The sequence below is a fragment of the Salvelinus fontinalis genome, chromosome 3, assembly GCF_029448725.1.
Source record: "Salvelinus fontinalis isolate EN_2023a chromosome 3, ASM2944872v1, whole genome shotgun sequence".
Taxonomy (NCBI): domain Eukaryota; kingdom Metazoa; phylum Chordata; class Actinopteri; order Salmoniformes; family Salmonidae; genus Salvelinus; species Salvelinus fontinalis.
In genome coordinates, this window is record NC_074667.1 from 73,231,186 (window position 1) to 73,253,022 (window position 21,837).

Genomic DNA, 21,837 nt, shown 5'->3' on the forward strand with positions numbered 1-21,837 from the left:
GCGAGTGTTAAGAAGCGCGGTATGGTGGGTCATGTTTCGGGAGAGACGGATGACTTGACTTGACTTGACCTTAGCCTCCCGAGCCCATTGGGGAGTTGGAGTTGAGACAACATCGACACTCTGGAGAAAAGAAAAAAAACATTTACATTTCAGTCATTTAGCAGACGCTCTTACCTAGGAGTTGTGTTTGGAGTTGTTTCTGGACCGGGACAATCGTACTTCACCACTTAGTTTTCTATTGTGCTAAACAATGAGATTGCCACATACTGCAGTACAGGATGTGATTGCTAAAAAAAGAAAGCTTATTATGAGGTTATTACAGGTTAAACCCTCACCCCAGACATTACTGTACTGGTAATGGAAGTTTGTAGTTACGGAGGGTGCCTATTATATAAATATTTTTTAAGGAGCCTTTCGTGAACTAACTTGACTTTTTTCCCCCCTTACCATCTCTGACTTTGCTGATATCTACTTTATTGAGGAAAAATGTACTTACTATGAATGTGATATGTGGTTGTCCCACCTAGCTATCTTAAAACTTCTTATGGCTGCAGTCCCGTTAAAACCTTTCTAGCTCAGGGGTTCCGCTAGCGGAACACCCACAACATTCCATTGAAAAATTCAAAAATATATTTTTAGAAATATTTAACTTTCACACATTAACAAGTCCAATACAGCAAATGAAAGATAAACATCTTGTTAATCTACCCATGGTGTCCGATTTCAAAAATGATTTACAGTGAAAGCACAAAATATGATTATGTTAGGTCAGAGCCAAGTCACAAACACACACAGCCATTTTTTCAGCCAACAATAGGAGTTAGAAAAAGCAGAAATATAGTTCAAATGAATCACTAACCTTCGATTATCTTCATCAGATGACAGTCATAGGACATCATGTTATACATGTATTGTGTGTTTTGTTCGATAATGTGCATATATATATTAAAACAAATCTCAGTTTACATTGGCGCGTTACGTGCAGTAATGTTTTGATTTCAAAACATCCGGTGATTTTGCAGAAATACTCATAATAAACATTGATAAAAGATGCAAGTGTTATTCACAGAATTAAAGATAAACTTATCCTCTATGCAACTGCTGTGTCAGATTTCAAAAAAACTTTACGGAAAAATAATAATCTGAGAACGGTGCTCAGAGCACAATCCAGCCAAAGAAATAGCCGCCATTTTGGCGTCAACAGAAGCTACAAAAACACTATAAATATTCACTTACCTTCGAATAACTTCATCAGAAGGCAATCCCAGGATTCCCAGTTCGATAATAAATTACTGATTTGTTCCATAAAGCCCATCATTTAGCCACTTGTTGTTAGCATGTTCAGCCCAGTAATCCATTTTCATGACGCACGAGCAATCCCTCCAGACAAAAACTCAAAAAGTTCCGTTACAGTTCGTAGAAACAAGTCAAATGATGTATGCACTCCATATTTAGGATGTTTTTAACATTAATAATCAATAAGGATCCAACTGGAGAATTTCATTGTCTGAAGAAAGAGCATTGGAACGAGAGCATACTCTCTCGTGACCGTGCACAATGAGACTGAGAATTTCTGAAGACCACTCAGTAAAATAGCTCCTATGAGCCCCTCCTTTATAGTAGAATCATATAACCAAAATCTAAAGACGGTGACATCTAGTGGAAGCCCTAGGAAGTGTTTGCACATCCATAACTAAAAGGGGTATCATTTGGCACTGTTTTGAAAATCGAGTTCTCACTTCCTGTTTGGATTTCTTCTCAGGTTTTTGTCTGCCATATGAGTTCTGTTTTACTTACAGACATATTTCAAACAGTTTTAGAAACTTCAGAGTGTTTTCTATACAATAGTAATAATAATATGCATGTATTACCTTCTGGGACAGAGTAGGAGGAAATTCCGTTTGGGCACGCAATTCGTCCAAAGTGAAAATACTGCCCCCCTGTCCCGAACAGGTTATTAACAGGATCGATATGACAACAGCCAGTCGAAGTGCAGGGCGCCAAATTCAAAAAACAGAAATCTCATAATTAAAATTCCTCAGACATTCATGTATCTTATATCATTTTAAAGGTTATCGTGTTGTTAATCCCACCAAAGTGTCCGATTTCAAATAGGCTTTTCAGCGAAAGCGCTACAAACGATTATGTTAGGTCACCACAAAACCACAATAACCACAGCCATTTTTTCCAGCTAAAGATAGCTTTCACAAAAACCAGAATAGAGATAAAATGAATCACTGACCTTCGATTATTTTCATCAGATGACACTCATAGGACTTCATGTTACACAATACATGCATGTTTTGTTTGATTAAGTTCATATTTATATAAAAAAATCTGAGTTTACATTGAGGCGTTAGATTCACTAGTTGCAAAAACATCAAGTGACTTTGCATAGCCACATTGTTTCAACAGAAATACTCAACAGAAATATACATGATGATACAAGTAATACACATAGAATTATAGATATACCTCTCCTAAATGCAACCGCTATGTCAGATTTCAAAAAAACTTTACGGAAATATAAACCATGCAATAATCTGAGACGGAGCTCAGATGATTAGCCAAATTAGCCACCATGTTGGACTCAACAGACACCAGAAAATACATGATAAATGTTTCCTTACCTTTGATGAATTCATCAGAATGCAGTCCTAGAAATCCCAGGTCCACAATAAATGCTTGATTTGTTCGTTCATGTCCGTTATTTATGTCAAATTAGCTACTTTCGAATTGTTTACCAAATACCCTAACCAAAGTCTCAAAGCGCGACCACTATAACGTGACGAAATGTCCAAACGTTCCGTTACAGTCTGTAGAAACATGGCAAATGATGTACTGAATCAATCTTTAGAATGTTGTTAACATACATCTTGAATAACGTTCCAACCGGAGAATTAAATCGATTTCAATTGAGAGATGGAACGGAGCTGCCTCTCACGTGAACGCGAGTGTTGAATGCATGGTCACCTTATGGCAGCTCATTCTAAATTCTGTCTCCTTCGACCCCCCTTCACATTTGAGTCATCAGACTTAGTTCTATTGACTGTTGACATCTAGTGGAAGCCGTAGGAAGTGAAAACCTATCAATATCTCTCTGCATTTTCAGCTTGGTTGAAAATATGGCACCCCCCAAAAAAATCCAAACAGGAAGTGGAACTTCTCAGGTTTTTGCCTGCCATATGAGTTCTGTTAGTCTCACAGACTTAATTCAAACAGTTTTAGAAAATGTAGAGTGTTTTCTATCCAATATTAATAATAATATGCATATATTAGCAACTGAGACTGAGGAGCTGGCCGTTTACAATGGGCACCTTTCATCCAAGCTACTCAATACTGCCCCTTCAGCCATAAGAAGTTAAGATGAATGCACTAACTGTAAGTCGCTCTGGATAAAAACGTCTGCTAAATGACTCAAATGTAATTGCAAATGTATTTATGTATGTCAACATGATAATGGGCCTGGAGACTCCTGCTTCCACTCGGTCAGAGATGGGAGATAATGGTCCAGTGGGATCAAGGTGGATTAGAATGCCTGTATAAAGAGCATCAGGCAGCATCATCAGGCCTGCATGTGCCCAGCTCTAACAGGTGAGTGAGCAGAGCTGATCTGACAGGAACACTGGTTCAGCTTCTTTTGTCCAGCTATCGGTGCAGCCTTGCTGAAGGACCGAATTTGTTCATATTTCCAACTATAAAACTATAAATATGTTCATATTTTCTTCTTGACATTGACTTTAATTCCATGCAGGTTCTTGATTGTATGACAGAAAGTTGTCGCTGCTTGCCAAATGGAATCGTCTGTGGCCATGTGTGGTCTCCTTTGCCTGCTGTTCAGCCAAGCTGTCCCCATGTGTGTGCCCACGGACTACACTCTGTATGAGGAGAGACATGAATGTGACTTCTGCGTGGCCATCAATACTACCATTTGCATGGGTTTCTGCTACTCAAGGGTAAGCAGGCTACAAGCTGAACCAGACATTCTAAGTTTTCAACAAGAAAAAATCTGTAAAAATCACTCAGTTTAAAACGTTTATCCTCCCACAAAAACATGTTTTGTTTTCCCTTTATTTGATCAGCATAGTCTCATTGAGATTAAGCATACTATTTTACAAGACAGACCTGGCCATAATTGCAGGACACTAGTAGTTACAGACAAGGTCAATTATACAAAATACCATGAATTTAATGTATATATGTTTAGCATGTGTCTGTGTGTGTGATAATCAGGACAGTAATATGAAGGAGCTGGCCGGACCACGATTCCTGGTCCAGAGAGGCTGTACCTATGACCAGGTGGAGTACCGTACAGTGATACTGCCTGGTTGTCCGCTCCATGCCAACCCTCTCTTCACCTACCCCGTAGCCCTCAGCTGCCACTGTGGAACTTGCAACACAGACAGTGATGAGTGTGCCCACAAGGCCAGCAGTGGTGACGGCCCCAGGTGTACCAAGCCACTCAGACACATCTACCCATACCCTGGCCTGAACAACTACATCCACACCAACTAAATTCTCTCCCTTCCGTGGACAGATGTAGGATCTTAATTTGAGCCATTCTTCTACAGCAGGAAAATATCCTTTAGCAACAGGAAATGCTAATTATTATAATGGATTATAGTTCATGGTCATTTTTTGTAGGGTTGATACATTTTTCATTAGGGTAAATCATGCCTGACATTTTAAAGTGGAAGTTACAAACTTTAGAAGCCTTTTTGCTGAGTAGGAAAATTCTCAGCAACAAAAGAGTGATCAAATTAAGACCCTGCATCTGTAATGACCATACTACCAACAGGGGAGGTAATGAGAATGATCGGTTCAAATAAAGTTTATGGTCAATAGCCTACTCATTATCAAAATAGAACATCATTGTGCTTAGCATTGTGTTTATGTGTTTGTGGTGGATACATACTTGTAGTTACAGGGTGGTGGACCCCATGTATTGTGACATGTATAGTGTGTGTTTTGTTTGGTATCTGGATGTGCTTTTTCGTTTACTGCTATACTTACAAGTTGCCGACCCTGGTATTTTTGTCTGCTTCCTGGGTTTGTTCTTCTCTGTCTGTCCTGTCCATTGACACACTGAGCTATTTTGTTTACGTTGAACCAGTACCATGAATGCAACTAGATTAAAGCTGAAGTCTGTAAATAGTTGTCAGTAATCTTAATTAATCACATCCTGTGTAGGAACACAGCTTGCTGTCACACTCAAAACACAACACAGACACACTGACAGCAACAACATAGTGATTAACAAGACCGTGGCAATGACTCCCTGACTTTCCCTCCGTTGGCTTGATAATCTGATTGTAAATTATTTCTGTGTGAAATAATCATAGAGATATTAGCCTGTGCACTATCAAGTAAAAAAAAAATCTAAATTCTAAAAATATGTATTAGTAGTTTTGTCAAAAAATGAATACAATATAGTATAATGAAATACTGTTTTATTTCACCAAGTGCACTCGATGGACATTACTAACACACATCATTCAATGGGATTTCATACATTATCCTATCCTATCCATTCCTATCCAAAGTGCATCTGGTTATAACTTTAGTCTCGTGGGAGTGTATCACAGGGGGTATGCGTGGTCGGAAATAAACAAAGGACGTTTGGGGAGACAGCTGGTGGTCTATATATAAGTCACCAGCTCAGAGGGGGACATGTTATGCGCCTGTCATTTGGACTCCCTTCTATCTCAATCAATGCTTAATCTGATATTATGAATTTTCCATACCTTATGTTGTAATCCAGTCTGTGTCAATGTGACAAGGGCCATGACATGATGATGACTCACAGAGGGAAACCACAGGGCAGGGAGAGGTAAGGAGGCTTAGATGGAAATGCTGAGCGATTCGTGCTTTTGAGGTTGGTTCGGTTTGATTACCAAAAAATGTATTGAGGTCTTCTATTTCTGTTTCGATAAAACATGTTTTACATTAAATGCATTGTGCATTATTATGTGGGTTGAATGCTAACACAGAATAAAACAATGAATATAAGTCCCATGTTTTATTCACATTACTTTACTTTAATAAAATACTTTAGTTGTGTATATTACATTTGTTTTATTTGATTACTTTATTATTTCATTCAGAGTCATCATCTCATCTCTATAGAGCTGCTGCCTATGCTGGTCTGACAAAATCACTATTTTGTAGTCTTCAAAGTAAATAAGGAACACTTTTATGACTAGTAGTCGACCGGTTAATCGGAATGGCCAATTAATTAGGGCCGATTTTAAGTTTTCATAACAATCGTAATCGGCATTTTTAGATGCCGATTATGGCCGATTATATTGCAATCCATGAGGAGACTGCGTGGCAGGCTGACCACCTGTTACGTGAGTGCAGACAGCAAGGAGCCATGGTAAGTTGCTAGCTAGCATTAAACTTATATTATGAAAAACAATCTTAACATATTTACTATTTAACTACACACGGTTGATGATATTACTAGTTTAACTAGCTTGTCCTGCGTTGCATATAATCAATGCGGTGCCTGAAATTGTGTCACTTCTCTTGCGTTCAGTGCAGGCAGAGTCAGGGCATATGCAGCAGTTTGGGTCGCCGGGCTCGTTGCGAACTGTGTGAATTACATTTCTTCCTAACAAAGACCGTAATTAATTTGCCAGAATTTTACATAATTAGGACATAACATTGAAGGTTGTGCAATGTAACAGCAATATTTAGACTTAGGGATGTCACCCGTTCGATAAAATAGGGAACGGTTCCGTATTTCACTGAAAGAATGTTTTGTTTTCGAAATGATAGTTTCCGGATTTGACCATATTAATGAGCTAAGGCTTGTATTTCTGTGTGTTTATTATATTATAATTAAGTCTATGATTTGATATTTGATAGGGCAGTCTGACTGAGCGGTAGTAGGCAGCAGCATGTTCGTAAGCATTCATCAAACCGCACTTTCCTCCGTTTGCCAGCAGCTTTTCGCAATGATTGAAGCACAGCGCTGTTTATGACTTCAAGCATATCAACTCCCGAGATTAGGCTGGTAATACTATAGCGCCTATAAGAACATCCAATAGTCAAAGGTATATGAGATACAAATGGTATAGCGAGAAATAGTCCTATAATAACAACCTAAAACTTCTTAACTGGGAATATTGAAAACTCATGTTAAAAGGAACCACCAGCTTTCATATGTTCTCATGTTCTGAGCAAGGAACTTAAACATTAACTTTTTTACATGGCACATATTGCACTTTTACTTTCTTCACAAACACTGTGTTTTTGCATTATTTAAACCAAATTGAACATGTTTCATTATTTATTTGAGACTAAATTTATTTTGTTTCTGTATTATATTAAGTTAAAATAAAAGTGTTCATTGAGTATTGTTGTAATTGTCATTAATATAAATATATAAAAAATGCTGATTAATCGGTATCTGCTTTTTTTGGTCCTCCAATAATCGGTATCGGTGTTGAAAAAACATAATCGGTCGGCCTCTATTTAAGAAGGCTGAATACCAAATATCAATAACTTAGATCATCTATTATCAGGTAGAGATACCTTGCGAAGCAACAGCTGGTCTCTATGTCAGGGGTTCTTAAACTTTTTCAGCCTGGGACCCAAATGAGAAATTCTGTGTTTTAATGGGACCCAAGCTTATAAAAACATGCAACTATATGTAAATATGTGTACATTACATTGTCGTAATGCCTAAAACAAATGCAATATAGACAAAAACGAATAACAATTACATTAAATAACCATATAAATAGCTATCCATGTGTATTGTTCCCCATTAAAAACACTATTACATATATGTCTAGGTTGGAACTGTTGCTGTTAAAATACAAGGCATCACTTTCATTCTGAACTGGAATAAACAACAATAATTTAAACAGTAAGATGTACAGTAGACCTGATTATTTTTCATCTGTACTGTTACTTAGGGTTGCAGTATCAGTTAGCTAGCTAGCTTGCTTTGCCTAACGTTTACGTTAGCTAGCTACTAGCTGTGTACATTGTTGTTTTTTAAGAAAAATTCACATCGACTACTAAGAGATAGTAATCCCTCATTTCTGTTTACAGTGTCATCATCAACTGTTATAAAATGACAATAATGCCTTGCTAGCTGATTTACTCTTCCAATGTTTTAGTACTGTTTCCTGAAGCATTCTGCCCTGTTCAGAAAAAAGTCCCTGGGTTTACCGTCATGCTGTGAATGTTTGGTCAGGACGTGTCGTTCTTTTGTTCGTTTTGAGACTCATTACTGAGCACCTCCCATCACAAAACACATTGTGGGCGCTCCTCGTTATTTCTCAAAGTTTGCATGAAACCAAGAGAGAGAAACTCATTGCTGTATTGCATTTCATGACGATTGAGTTCAGTCAGAACTTGTGACTAGCTTGAGTCAATTCAATAACAGCGGTGAGTGACGGCGAGTAGGAATGACAAGTCAGTGGCTGACAGCACTTCATCTGCTCCTGAACGACAGCGCCGCAGCGGGGGTGTCGCGGAGTGATCTTCAAGAAAACTGCCTCAAAGGAGCAGGTATACCACGAGGCACACGCACGTCTTCCTCACACTCGCGCTTCTGCCAAACTGAGCAGAGGCAACACTGCTAAGCAGAGAGCGCAGTTGCACTTGGCCAAATCAATTCTAGTAATTCATGAAATAATTATACATTTACTCTGACACGTCGCGACCCACCATTAACAGGTGCGCGACCTGAGGAACTGTGCGATGTGCGCATTGAGCTCACATGAAGAAAAAAAACGAAATGGAATTAAAATAATTGAACCGACGTCGACCAATTAACTAGTTGTTTAAAAACCAAAAATAACAGAAATGTTTGTTAATCGCTCAGTACTAATAGATGGAAAATGACCATAGATATTCATTGTCAGATAGCATTCATCAGAATGATTTCAACATCACAAAATTGCGTATCGAGCATGGGTCACTCGGCACCCTAATATACATTATTGTTATATTGTCCCCCACCTTAAAACTTCCTTGTCAATACTACATAACTAGAATTGACCTCATGAAAGTCTCATTGATTTAATCAGATTGGACAGTGATTATAAGTGTGTTGCTTTTCCATTTTTATTAAATACAATTGGTTTAAAATGAATAAAATACTGTTGGCCTGAATTTACTCTGAAACAATCAGACTAATCACATGACAATGGTGTGAATTGTACAGCTGACATACCACATCAAGCTGTGTTTTGAAGAGAAAAGCCCTGATACTCTGATGAATAAAGCAATCATCCAAACAGAATTTGACTCCTCAGCATTATTTTAGACAGAATTGAATTAGCTACTGTATGTAGGGCACATGCAATTCACAGTTCCATTCAAACAAATCTGTGTAGTTTTGTTTTTGTTGTGTTCCCCTTTTTCAAATGGTAGGAAACCAATCGCAACAGAGGATTACTTGTCTGAATGTAACAGTATAACTTTAGACCGTCCCCTCCCCCCGACACGGGCTCGCGCCAGGGACCTTCTGCACACATCAACAACTGACAGCCACGAAGCATCGTTACCCATCGCTCCACAAAAGCCACGGCCATTGCAGAGCAAGGGGAACCACTACTTCTAGGTTTCAGAGCAAGTGACGTAACCAACTGAAAGGCTGCTAGCGCGCACCACCGCTAACTAGCTGGCAATTTCACAACGGTTACATGAACACGAGGGGCCATATCACCAACATTAAGTTCAATGACTCGGTGGTGGAAATTATTTTTCCAACTAACCATTTGTCCAAAGAACCATGGCAGAGTTAGTTAGTGCCTACAAAAGGACACCATTACTATTTCTCTCTATTGGGCTCCTTGATAAAAATGGAGCAAAGTTTGAACATCATTGCCAATCAGGTGCATCCCTTCATGGCATCAAATCAAATTACATTTTATTGGTCACATACACATGGTTAGAAGATGTTATTGTGAGTGTAGCGAAATGCTTGTGCTTCTAGTTCAGACAGTGCAGCAATATCTAACCAGTATCCTAACAATTCCACAACAACTACCTGATACACACTCATCTAAGTAAAGGAATGGAATAAGAATATATACATATAAATATATGGATGAGCAATGACCGAGCGGCATAGGCAAGATGCAATAGATGGTATAAAATATAGTTTATACATATGAGATGAGTAATGCAAGATAGGTAAACATTATAAAGTGGCATTATTAAAGTGACTAGTGATCCATTTATTAACTTGGCCTATGATTTCCAGTCTGTATGTAGGCTACAGTCTCACTGTGTTAATGATGGCTGTTTAACAGTCTGATGGCCTTGAGATAGGAGCTATTTTTCATTCTCTCTGTCCAAGCTTTCCTGAGGTTGAAGCGGCGCTGTTGCGCCTTCTTCACTACACTGTGTGGGTGGACCATTTCAGTTTGTCCGCGATGTGTACGCCGAGGAACTTAAAACTTTCCACCTTCTTCACTGCTGTCCCGTCTATGTGGATAGGGGGATGCTCCCTCTGCTGTTTCCTGAAGTCCACGATCATTTCCTTTGTTTTTTTGACGTTCAGTGAGAGGTTGTTTTCCTGACACCACACTCCAAGTGTCCTCACCTCCTCCCTATAGGCTGTCTCGTCGTTGTTGGTAATCAAGCCTACAACTGTTGTGTCGTCTGCAAACTTGATGATTGAGTTGGAGGCGTGTGTGGCTATGCAATCATGGTTGAACAGGGAGTACAGGAGGGGGCTGAGCACGCACCCTTGTGGGACACCCATTGTTGAGGATCAGCAAAGTGAAGATGTTGTTTCCTACCTTCAACACCTGGGGGCGGCCCATCAGGAAGTCCAGGACCCAATTGCACAAGGCGGGGTTGAGACCCAGTACCTCAAACTTAATGAGGAGCTTGTAGAGCATTCTTACATAGGTATTCCTTTTGTCTAGGTGGCAATGTGCAGTGTGATGGCGATCGCATCATCAGTGGACCTATTGGGGTGGTACGCAAATTGAAGTGGGTCTAGGGTGACAGGTAAAGCACAGAAGTGAGTGCTACGGGGCGATAGTCATTTAGTTCAGTTACCTTTGCCTTCTTGGGTACAGGAACAATGGTGGCCATCTTGAAGCATGTGGGGATAGCAGACTGGGCCAGGGAGAGATTTAATATGTCCGTAAACACACCAGCCAGCTGGTCTGCGCATGCTCTGAGGATGCGGCTAGGGATGTCGTTTGGGCCGGCAGCCTTGCGAGGATTAACATGTTTAAATGTCTTACTCACGTCGGCCACGGAGTAGGAGAGCCCACAGTCCTTGGTACCGGGCCACGTCAGTGGCACTGTATTATCCTCAAAGCGGGAAAATAATGTGTTTAGTTGTCTGGAAGCAAGACGTTGCTGTCCTTGACGTGGCTGGTTTTCTTTTTGTAGTCTCTGATTGTCTGGAGACCCTGACACACATGTCTCATGTCTGAGCCGTTGAATTGTGACTCCAATTTGTCTCTATACTGACATTTTGCTTGTTTGATTGCCTTGCGGAGGGAATAATTACACTGTTTGTATTTGGCCATTTTCCCAGTCAACTGTCCATGGTTAAATGCAGTGGTTCATGCTTTCAGTTTTGCGCGAATTCTGTAATCTATCCACGGTTTCTGGTTAGGGTAGGTTTTAATAGTCACAGTGGGTACAACATCTCCTTCACAATTCCTTATAAACTCACTCACCGAATCAGCATATAAATCAATATTATTCTCTGAGGCTACCCGGAACATGTCCCAGTCCGCGTGTTCAAAACAATCTTGAAGTGTGGATTCCGATTGGTCAGACCAGCGTTGAATTGTCCTTGTCACGGGTACGTCCTGATTGAGTTTATGCCTATAGGAAGGGAGGAGCAAAATGGAGTCGTGGTCACATTTTCCGAAGGGAGGGCGGGGGAGGGCCTTGTAAGCATCACGGAAGTTAGAGTAGCAGTGATACAGTTTTGCCAGCATGAGTGCTACAATTAATATGCTGATAGAATTTAGGTAGCCTTCTTCTCAAATTTGCTTTGTTAAAATCCCCAGCTACAATAAATGCAGCCTCAGGATATATGGTTTCCAGTTTACATAAAGTCCAGTGAAGTTCCTTGAGGGCCGTCGTGATATCGGCTTAAGTGTGGATATACACAGCTGTGACAATAACTGACGAGAATTCTCTTGGGAGATAATACGGTCGGCATTTGATTGTGAGGAATTCTACGTAAGGTGAACAAAAGGACTTGAGTTACTGTATGCTGTTACAAATACACCATGAATCGTTAATCATGAAACATACACCCCAGCCCTTCTTCTTCCCAGAGAGATGTTTATTTCTGTCGGCGCAACGCACAAAGAATCTTCTGTATCCATCTGCAAATAGATTTTTTTCCAGCAGGATAATGCTCTATGCTACAAGGCTAGGATTGTCCAGGAATGGTTTCACAAACATGAGAGTGAATTCAGCTTACTGCAGTGGCCTGCCCAGTCATCAGATCTCAATCCAATTGAGCATCTTTGGGATGAGATGGAACGAGCTATTTGGAGTAGAGATCCACTACCAGCCAACTTGACAAATGTGGGAAGCACTGGAGTGAACATGGGCCAGCAGCCCTGTGGAACGCTTTCGACACCATGTAGAGTCCATGCCCAGACAAAGTGAGGCTGTTCTGAGGGAAAAAATAGGTACAACTCAATATTAAGAAGGTGTTCTTAATGTTTTGTATGCTCAGTGTATACGCCATTTAGCAGCCATTTTTGTCCAAAGCGAGTCATGACTAAGTGTGTGCATTCATATGACATAACATCATGTTTTTTATTGTGGAGAAAGAAACAATAAAACATTTTCAAACTTATTTGAAATCTCATTGGTTTAAAGCAACATATTTTATTTTTATTTACCTTTATTTAACTAGGCAAGTCAGTTAAGAACAAATTCTTCTTTAAAATGAAGGCCTACCTCGGCCTACCTACCTCGGACTGTGTTATGACTTGTTTTAAAAAGAAGCAGCATTAGTAATTGAACAACACCTATCTATTATAACATCCCTTACTTACCCAGCTTGTCTTTGACCCTTGACCCTTGACCCTGTGTGTTGGCTCCTGTACTTTAGTGGCTAATGATTGGAATTAAATTAATGAACAGTTAAGCATCATTGTCTGTGTTTGCTTTCCCATGTTAAGGATTATACATTGACATGATGTTTGGGATTATAGCACTGCAAACATCCAACTCTTTGTAATTGTTTATTTGGCACAAGGACTTTCAGATAATTCAAGTGTCATTCACTCAGTTATGGTTAGCATTATTTTGGATAGCTTGATGTAAACCATTTGATGTAATCCCCTTTCATGCTTTTGTAAAAAAAAAAAAAAGCTCTACATGCAGTGCAGTTCAATTTCAAAGATCCTGTCCTAGTTTGTGTGTAGGCCTATTGAAAAGCAGTTGAAGAGTCTACCCATAGTAATGAATAAGATAAGGATCTCTGTGATCCTACCCATCTGATATATTTGACTCCTCATGCCATGTAGGATTTGGTCAGATGGCCTTGGTCTATACTAATAACACTACTATACCAATTACACACTAAGTTTAAAGTTTTATTAGTCCTATCTTATTTGGAGAAAGTTTGCGCTATGTCCAGTCATAGGCCTATACCCAGTGGTGTAAAGTACTTAAGTAAAAATACTCAGTATTTTGGGGGGTATCTGTACTTTACTATTTATATTTTTGACAACTTTTACTTTTACTCCTCTATATTCCTCAAGAAAATAATGTAGTTTTTACTCCATACATTTTCACTGGCACCAAAAAGTATTAGTTACATTTTTAAAGTTTAGCATGACAGGAAAATGGTACAATTCATACATTTATCAAGAGAATATCCCTGGTCTTCCCTACTGCCTCACAGACTCATGAAACATACATGCTTCATTTGTAAATTATGTCTGAGTGTTGGAGCGTGCCTCTGGTTATCGCTGAATTTAAAAAACAAGAAAATGGTATTTAATTTGAAATAATTAATATTTTTACTTTTGATACTTAAGTATATTTCAGCAATTACATTCACGTTTGATACTTAAGTATATTTTAGCAATTACATTTACTTTTGATACTTAAGTATATATGAAACCAAATACCTTTAGACTTTTAATCAAGTAGTTTTCTTTCTTGGTGACTTTCACATTTACGTGAGTACTTTTCTATTAAGGTATCTTTACATTTACTCGTGTATGACAATTGGGTACTTTTTTTCACCACTGCCTATACCAAAGCTACTTTTAACTTACCCTCTGTGTATATACTCTCTGGCTTTGGGAAGATGTAAGTAGGAACTGATCTTGGATGAAGAATCTTGTTGATGTTACCATCCCCAAATCTTCACGAAAATTCCAAACTGACCTTAGATCAGCACCCAGGGGCAACTTCAGCCTTTAATCCCCGCCACTTCTTTATTGGCATGGTAAACATATGTTTACATTGTTGTTTACATTGCCAAAGTAAGTGAAATAGATAATAAACAAAAGTGAAATAAACAATAACAAATGTACAGTAAACATTACTCACAAAAGTTTCAAATGTCACATTTCAAATGTCATATTAGGTCGATATAAAGTGTTGTAATGATGTGCAAATAGTTAAAGTACAAAAGGGAAAATAAATAAACATTGGTTGTATTTCAAATAACGAAATAAAACGACAAATGAACCGTTAATATGTACATTTGAAAACCACGATTGGAAAAATTTGAACTCTCATTTCGAATAGTTGGCCCCGCCTTCATGTTTTATAAAGTAATGGAATTTTCCAGTATGTCATTCAGCAAGTTTCACAACTAATGACAAGACCGACGATATTTTTACGTACTAGAACGACATATCTCATCTGACATTTATTTCAGGTGAGTGTCTTTCGCGTTATCAAATAAAACTATTAGCTAATGTATCACTGGATTGACACTTTCGATGTCATCGTTGCTCAATTTCTTATAATGCATTATTGAAAGAGGAACTGCCGCGGCTAGCTAGATAATGTTAGGTAGCAAGTTAACAATAGCTTGCTCTGAGTGCAATTAAACTACCTTTTCGAACATTAAGTATTATTAGAATTTTTATATATTGAGAAACTTGATTAATAATCTTACAGCAACGTTATATATCTACGGAAGATACTGAATTAACGTTAGCTAGCTAACGCCATTTCCGGATAAATAACAGCTAACTAGCTAGCCTTGGTAACCTAATTAGCTAAGTAAATAAGGCGCAATCGTAATGAAAGATATTGTTGCTATTATTGAATAAGATTACTTTGGGGAAATTATTATATAATAGTACCTAGTTAGTTAAGTTAATGGATGGGACTGGCAAAAATGTAGCTAACTAACGTTAACCACTAATTTGACATTTTATGCATTTAGCAGACACTTATCCAGAGCTATTTACAGTAGAGTGCATTCATTTTTATACTTGTTCGTAATGGTCCCCCGTGGGAATCAAACCCACAACCCTGGCGTTGCAAGGTCCATGCTCTACTAAATGATCTAGTATGTGGTGCAATGACTGACCATACATGATATAAGCTATAGTTTTAACCATGTTTTGAGGCTATACTGTGCAGCGTTGCTTAATATTTAAGTTCTTTGCAAACATTGGAGTAAGACAAGCTTATATTTTGGGTTCTGATGGGGTATGACAGTTGAACTAAGCTCGTAAGTAATATTCTTCAACAACCAATGGCGATATGTATGTATGTATGTATGTGTGTGTGTGTGTGTGTGTGTGTGTGTGTGTGTGTGTGTGTGTGTGTGTGTGTGTGTGTATGTGTGTGTCTGAAAATGAATGTAGCAAATAAGGATTCTAGCTTTAAATTAAAGTGAAATAGCTAACTAACGTTAATTATTAAACTGGTTTGGGGTGTAGTAAAGTTACAAGTTAGACTCAAGTTGAATCTTGTTCACGTCCTGACCTGGAATGTCTTTTACCCTAGCAACTGTGCCAAGGATACTGGAGTTGATGCCTCAGGGCCATGCAAACTGGTGCCCAAATATAGACTTCCTGTTACTGAGCGTGTATTGAGATTCACTTTTCACTTCCAGTAGGAGGCAGGTTGTAAACCCTCGTGATCCTTTGAGGTGTGAGTGGGTGGAGATTATCCAAGGGGCATGTTGCTGTATATGTGTGGGATAGGCTTTGTGTGTATTAGGTTTAATTTTGCGTGTGCGTATTCACGCTCAGGACTCTGACAGGCTTGTCTATATATAAATAATCTCCCTGGCTCTTCCTCTCCAGAACTCTAGCAGCAGCTCATCAGCACTTGATCTACTGACCACTACGATCGACTTACGACTAGCTAAGATATCACAGCTCCGTTCTACATCTGCTATCTATCTGAAAGTTACCATGGCTCACCAGCAGCAGATCAGGTATTGTAACTGTGGCTTTCTCCATCTGTCTTGAGCGTCTTTCACTTTTTTTACTCAATATGTGCAATATCTAGAGAGTTGCTTTGGTTTGTTTTCAGTGTTAGTAACCCCAGGAAAATGTTTTCATAAATGTATCCTTGCTTTGTTTTATCTATTTCAAGTGCCTTGAAGGTGTGTGTGAATCTAATCTCAAACTGAATCTAATCTCAAACGGTTTTATTTTTTCCAGCCTTCCCGCTAAACTGATCAATGGTGGTATTGCTGGCATTGTTGGGGTCACCTGTGTGTTTCCCATCGACCTTGTAAAGACCAGGTTACAGAACCAGAGGCAAGGTCAGCAGATCTACAAGAACATGTGAGTCTTTCCTCCCTTTTCATGTCATGCTATGTGGCTGCATAGCTAAATCTTGATAGTTACATTTATTTGACCATTTTTAAAAACACCACAAAGGACATGGAATTAATATAGGATGGGATATCTTGAGGTGTACTTCAGAGAATGCGGCTGCTGTTGTGAGAGTATAGACTGGTGCCCGGCTTTGAGTCCCATGTTTGTGACGACCGACTGTCGTCATTGGCTCATTCTTCCTGTTGAGTAATCCTGAGGAATGTGTGAGGGGAGTGGAAATTTCCCTTTGCTCTGTGTACCCATTCAGTTGGCATCGCCACCCTAAACCCCTTGATGTTACTTAGTTCTGACTGTCTGTTTTACCTATAGATAGGCCTGGTGCAGTAATTGTGTAACTGACGATTTATGGATTGTCCATCATGAAAAATAGTTGACCATTTACCTGATAGCAGCAAATGGATGTAATCCTGATTTACATCAAACAGCTTATATAAGCAGAGACGAGGAGAGGCAAAACTAGCCAGTTCTAGAATTATGTGGAACAGACATCTGACTGAAGACGGGACGGCATTAAAAAAGATTGACACTTGCGGTCGAATCCGCTTCCGCCATAACATGGACTCTTTACAACGTGATGAGACTTTTGGTGCTATTGTAACAGTTCTAAACGGTGACTGCAGTCATTTGGCTGACAAATAACCTTCACCAAAAATTCCATTAACGTCACGTCACAGCCCTACCTATACGAGTAGGTGGGGCTGCTCCCTCGGGAACCCAAAGGAAGAAGACGTTGTGGTAAATTTCCATCATTCTGACATGTGTTTTCTCTCTTAGGCTGGACTGCCTCATTAAGACTGTTCGATCAGAAGGATACTTTGGCATGTATAGAGGTAAGAGTCATTCCATTTTTTGTCCTAGTTTTATAGTACTGTTTCTATATCTAGTCAACAAGGGGGTTATTAGTGAAATTGTGACCGATTTGTAAGAAAATTATTTTAAGCAATAACTGACCTGGATTTTATTATTTGCTTAAAGTGAAAGCAGTCAAGTTGCTGTTCAATCACAATCAATGCAGTAGTTTCTCATTCATTGATAGAAGTAATTATATTCGGATGTGATCTCAAGTTGATTGATGGTCACTGCATTGTACTTATGTAGTGATGTTTAAATGCATCATTAGAAATTGGCTTGTTTCTTTGTACTCATTTATTTAGATTTTAATGAATGACAAATCCTTTTAAAAGCGAATGGCCTAATTTTCAATTGATGACACAGTGAAATGCATTACTTTAGCTGTACTAAAACTAAATACTGTATGAAACACATTGACACATTTGTGTTGGGCAACATCATGTACATAGCCTAGTGTCTTTTGTGTTGAGGAGGTTGGAGTTAATTTTATGGGACTCCATTTGTGTGAGGAATGTTTGTTTTGTTTTTGCATCTGTGTTTTTCATGTTACAGACCTGGGTCCCCCTGGGATATTGAACGGCTAGCCGATATGGCACAGCCACGCTGAAGGCAAATCATTTAATGGTTCTTACAATAATGCTTTATTTCAACTAGGCAACCATTTCCCATTTGTTCAATATTTTGCTCCTTCATGTCTTCATATCAGTGAACCTGTTCTTTCTGCTTTCGACTCCTTTCGCTTACTGACTTTTCACCAACACTTGTGACCATTGCCAAACAATGCTCTTGTGAAAATGTATGTCGTAGTAGTGGCTAAGGTGACTTTCATTCTCGTCTATCCATTTCCCACTGGCATGTAGGCTAGCCTATGTCTTAATGTAAAGTCTTCTTCCCACATTTGTTTTCTAAAGAAAAGTTGGTCTTCCAGTAGATTAGCTTTTTTCATTTTCTCCTGGGATTTACTGTCTTCTCTGCATCCCCTTCTCTAGTGTTGTCTGATCTCTGTTCACATTCCTGTTCTGCTTGCTTCTCATCATGTTTCTCACATTTTAATGTAACTCATTAGGTTGATTTATGCTTGAAATAATCCCCCTCCATGATCATGCCAAGCAGCCATCCTGTGCGCTTCTTGTCTATTTCATTTAGAAACGTGTGTATTAGATTGATAGCTAGAACTGTACAGTCAATGGCATTGCATACTTAAATGGACCGATGGTGGCGGGGAATGTTTTTGTTTGTAACATTTCCTTGTTCACACATTTTGATGTATGGTTTTTAAGGTTTGACTAATGTTCAATTGTTTTGTCTTTAGGTGCTGCTGTGAATCTGACCTTGGTCACTCCTGAGAAGGCCATCAAACTAGCCGCAAATGACTTCTTCCGCCAGCATCTTAGCAAAAATGGGTAAATTACTGTTTGCATTTCGGACAGTGAAGACGGTAGATTAAGAGTACAGTGTAGCTAATAGATATATTATGAAGTGTCCAACTAGTCATTGAAGAGACAAATCCTATCCCATGCATGCTTTCTAACCTCTCTGACTCCTTGTTGCAGGAAGGGCTTGACGTTGTTTAAAGAGATGTTGGCAGGTTGTGGTGCAGGCATATGCCAAGTTGTCATTACTACTCCTATGGAAATGCTTAAGATTCAACTTCAGGATGCAGGGAGGCTAGGTAAGCAAGTACACCGTATTGATTGATGGAAGTTATGTTACATGTGATTCCTACAGCGGCAAATACATATTGTGCAAGTATATTCATGTATTTTTGTTCCTCCCAGCGGCTCAGCAGAGAATGCCAGCCATGATGTCTCCCACTAAGCTGGCTGCCACTAACACAGTGCTGAGCAGGTCCTACAACGTGGGGCCCAGTCCTGCAGCCAGGGCAGTGTCTGCTACCCAGATCGCCCGGGACCTTCTGCACACACAAGGCATCCAGGGCCTCTACAAAGGCCTCGGGGCCACCCTCATGAGGTAAGGGCTTCTTACACATTCATGTAAAGTCAAAGGCCTGAAGTAATTTTTATTGGGGCTGCTAGGCTAGAAAAACTGGAATAGTTTTAGAAAACAGATTTACAAACCAGTAAAATACTTATTGTCTGCTATTTCAGAGATGTTCCCTTCTCCATGGTCTACTTCCCACTGTTCGCCCACCTCAACCGTCTGGGCCAGCCCTCTCGAGATCAATCAGCGCCCTTCTACTGGGCTTTCTTGTCTGGCTGTCTGGCTGGCTCCACTGCAGCAGTGGCAGTCAATCCTTGTGATGGTGAGTCTGGAATCTGTCTCCATTTGTGACCCACTTTTATTAAGCTAGCAGATGTGTATTTCTTATTTTTCTTCTTCCTGGTCTAACAATTTCCCGCTCTTTATTTCAGTTGTAAAAACGAGATTGCAGTCTCTGAGCAAAGGGGCCAACGAGGAGAGCTACAACGGTGTGGTTGACTGCGTCAGGTAGAGTCACTCTTTAATCATGCTTTTCCCTGACTTTGAACTCGTTGCAACTTTACAACCAGTGTGCTCTATAAAAATGGATTTACACCCCTTCCTGAAATTCAAGCAGTGATTTATTTCCTTTCTCTCCCTGCAGTAAGATCATGAGTAAGGAGGGTCCCGTTGCCTTTCTGAAGGGAGCAGGATGCAGGGCGCTGGTCATCGCTCCTCTCTTTGGCATTGCACAGGTCATGTACTTTATTGGCATCGGAGAGTTCATCCTGGACCAGTCACCTTTCAACTACTTGTCTGCATGAGATAAGACCAACACTACCTGGCTGTGCATGGGACTTTCTCACACGTCGCATGAAGAAGTATCTCAGCAAAATACTGGCAGCTATATTCCATCAGTATTTGGTACAGAAAAAATAAACTACGTAAGACTGAGGTGTCTGTCAGAGCTTTGGAGCCTAGAAAAGAGAGAAAATAAAAAATAGTTATTGACTTCCTGTATGGTCTAACAGCTGTACTGCACTTCCTCCAAATATTTTCCTGGCTTATTTAATGGGCTGTGAACAACGATTGCACTTGAAGGTGTCAGTTTGCTGAACTGCGGACCGTGAAGTGCAGCAGTGGCGCTGGCTGGGGAGTCTCCCTGGTTCCTCTCCCTCTGTGAGGGGCCATTTCAACACAACCAACAACTGAACGTTTTTTCATCGTTTTTTGTTTTCTTTATCCATTGTTTATCTAAAAAAGATTTGATAATTTATGATTCTACTTTTCTACAACAGCACGTTGGTTGAATGCCATAGTGTGGTGTAAAGATTTGTATAGGTCACAGGAGGTTGGTGGCACCTTAATTGGGGAGGACGGGCTCGTGGTAATGGCTGGAGTGGAATAGTATCAAATACACACATGGTTTCCATGTGTTTAATGCCGTTCCATTCCAGACATTCTGAGCCGTCCTCCCCTCAGCCTCCATTTGTGAAGTTATTTCATAGCGTCTGTCATGTTTTTGCAGTCATGTGATTTCAAGCTATCAATTAATCTGATTTACACATTTGAATTGTTAATTTAACTGTGGTTGATTGAAAAGGCTAAAGAAACACGTTAGAATGAGCTTTTTAACATTTTCTTTTCAAAAGAAACCTCTTCAACTAACATTTCACTGAGGTTTAGTTTGAGACAGAGGGACCAAGCACCTAGGGGTTATTCCACAGCTACACCTCATGGTTCGCTGCCACAGACACTCACATCTTAGTTTATTTTTTACATTCTAAATACTTAATTAATTTATATTATGCATATTTATACATACATATACAGTAAGTTTGTGAAGTGTTCTGTTATGGTCTATGTTACTTCAGGGCTATAGACAATAGTTCCAAGACGTTTAGTTTATGGCCATAATTCTGTTTTATTTTATTAATGACATGCCCCTAAATGTAATGCAAATGGTTTTGTATTTGCCTTAACTGAGTGGATTGGCATTTTTCACTATAAGGAAGTGATACTGTATCGAGACTGACTGAGCCTGCCAAATAGCATCACCGACGCTATCTGTACCAGGTCATCTAACAAAGGAAATGACTGTTACATCACTTTATGTTGTATGTCTAATTTTATTTTGTATGTATTTAAGTGATGCCTGGGTTGACTCATAACCTGCAGTCCTGACTGATATATCCACGGGACGGGCAGGTTTAGGTTCATGCAATGTGTGGATGAAGGGCGGGTTGAATAAAGAGAACAATGTATTTAAAGAAAA

The 21,837-nt window shown here is 39.4% G+C and overlaps 2 protein-coding genes across 2 annotated transcripts; both read left to right on the forward strand.

The window, feature by feature from the left end:
- Positions 1-3,546: 3,546 nt before the first annotated feature.
- LOC129851413 (thyrotropin subunit beta-like) lies at positions 3,547-5,152 on the forward strand. The gene is made up of 3 exons (XM_055917927.1): positions 3,547-3,594; positions 3,755-3,956; positions 4,234-5,152. The coding sequence occupies exons 2-3, from the start codon at positions 3,795-3,797 to the stop codon at positions 4,513-4,515; spliced, it is 444 nt and encodes a 147-aa protein (XP_055773902.1). The 5' UTR covers positions 3,547-3,594; positions 3,755-3,794; the 3' UTR covers positions 4,516-5,152.
- A 9,587-nt stretch (positions 5,153-14,739) lies between these two features.
- Positions 14,740-21,837, forward strand: LOC129851414 (mitochondrial glutamate carrier 1-like). Its single transcript, XM_055917928.1, has 10 exons — positions 14,740-14,860; positions 16,248-16,381; positions 16,611-16,736; positions 17,565-17,620; positions 18,955-19,045; positions 19,196-19,314; positions 19,421-19,613; positions 19,751-19,905; positions 20,015-20,090; positions 20,227-21,837. The coding sequence occupies exons 2-10, from the start codon at positions 16,359-16,361 to the stop codon at positions 20,384-20,386; spliced, it is 999 nt and encodes a 332-aa protein (XP_055773903.1). The 5' UTR covers positions 14,740-14,860; positions 16,248-16,358; the 3' UTR covers positions 20,387-21,837.

Bases quoted from the DNA above. Each gene is read 5' to 3' on its own strand.
- LOC129851413 (XM_055917927.1), top strand. From the start codon at position 3,795: ATGGAATCGTCTGTGGCCATGTGTGGTCTCCTTTGCCTGCTGTTCAGC. The intron at 3,957-4,233 runs GTAAGCAGGCTA...TGTGATAATCAG, and splicing joins TGGGTTTCTGCTACTCAAGG to GACAGTAATATGAAGGAGCT.
- LOC129851414 (XM_055917928.1), top strand. From the start codon at position 16,359: ATGGCTCACCAGCAGCAGATCAG. The intron at 19,315-19,420 runs GTAAGCAAGTAC...TGTTCCTCCCAG, and splicing joins TCAGGATGCAGGGAGGCTAG to CGGCTCAGCAGAGAATGCCA. The intron at 19,614-19,750 runs GTAAGGGCTTCT...CTGCTATTTCAG, and splicing joins CTCGGGGCCACCCTCATGAG to AGATGTTCCCTTCTCCATGG.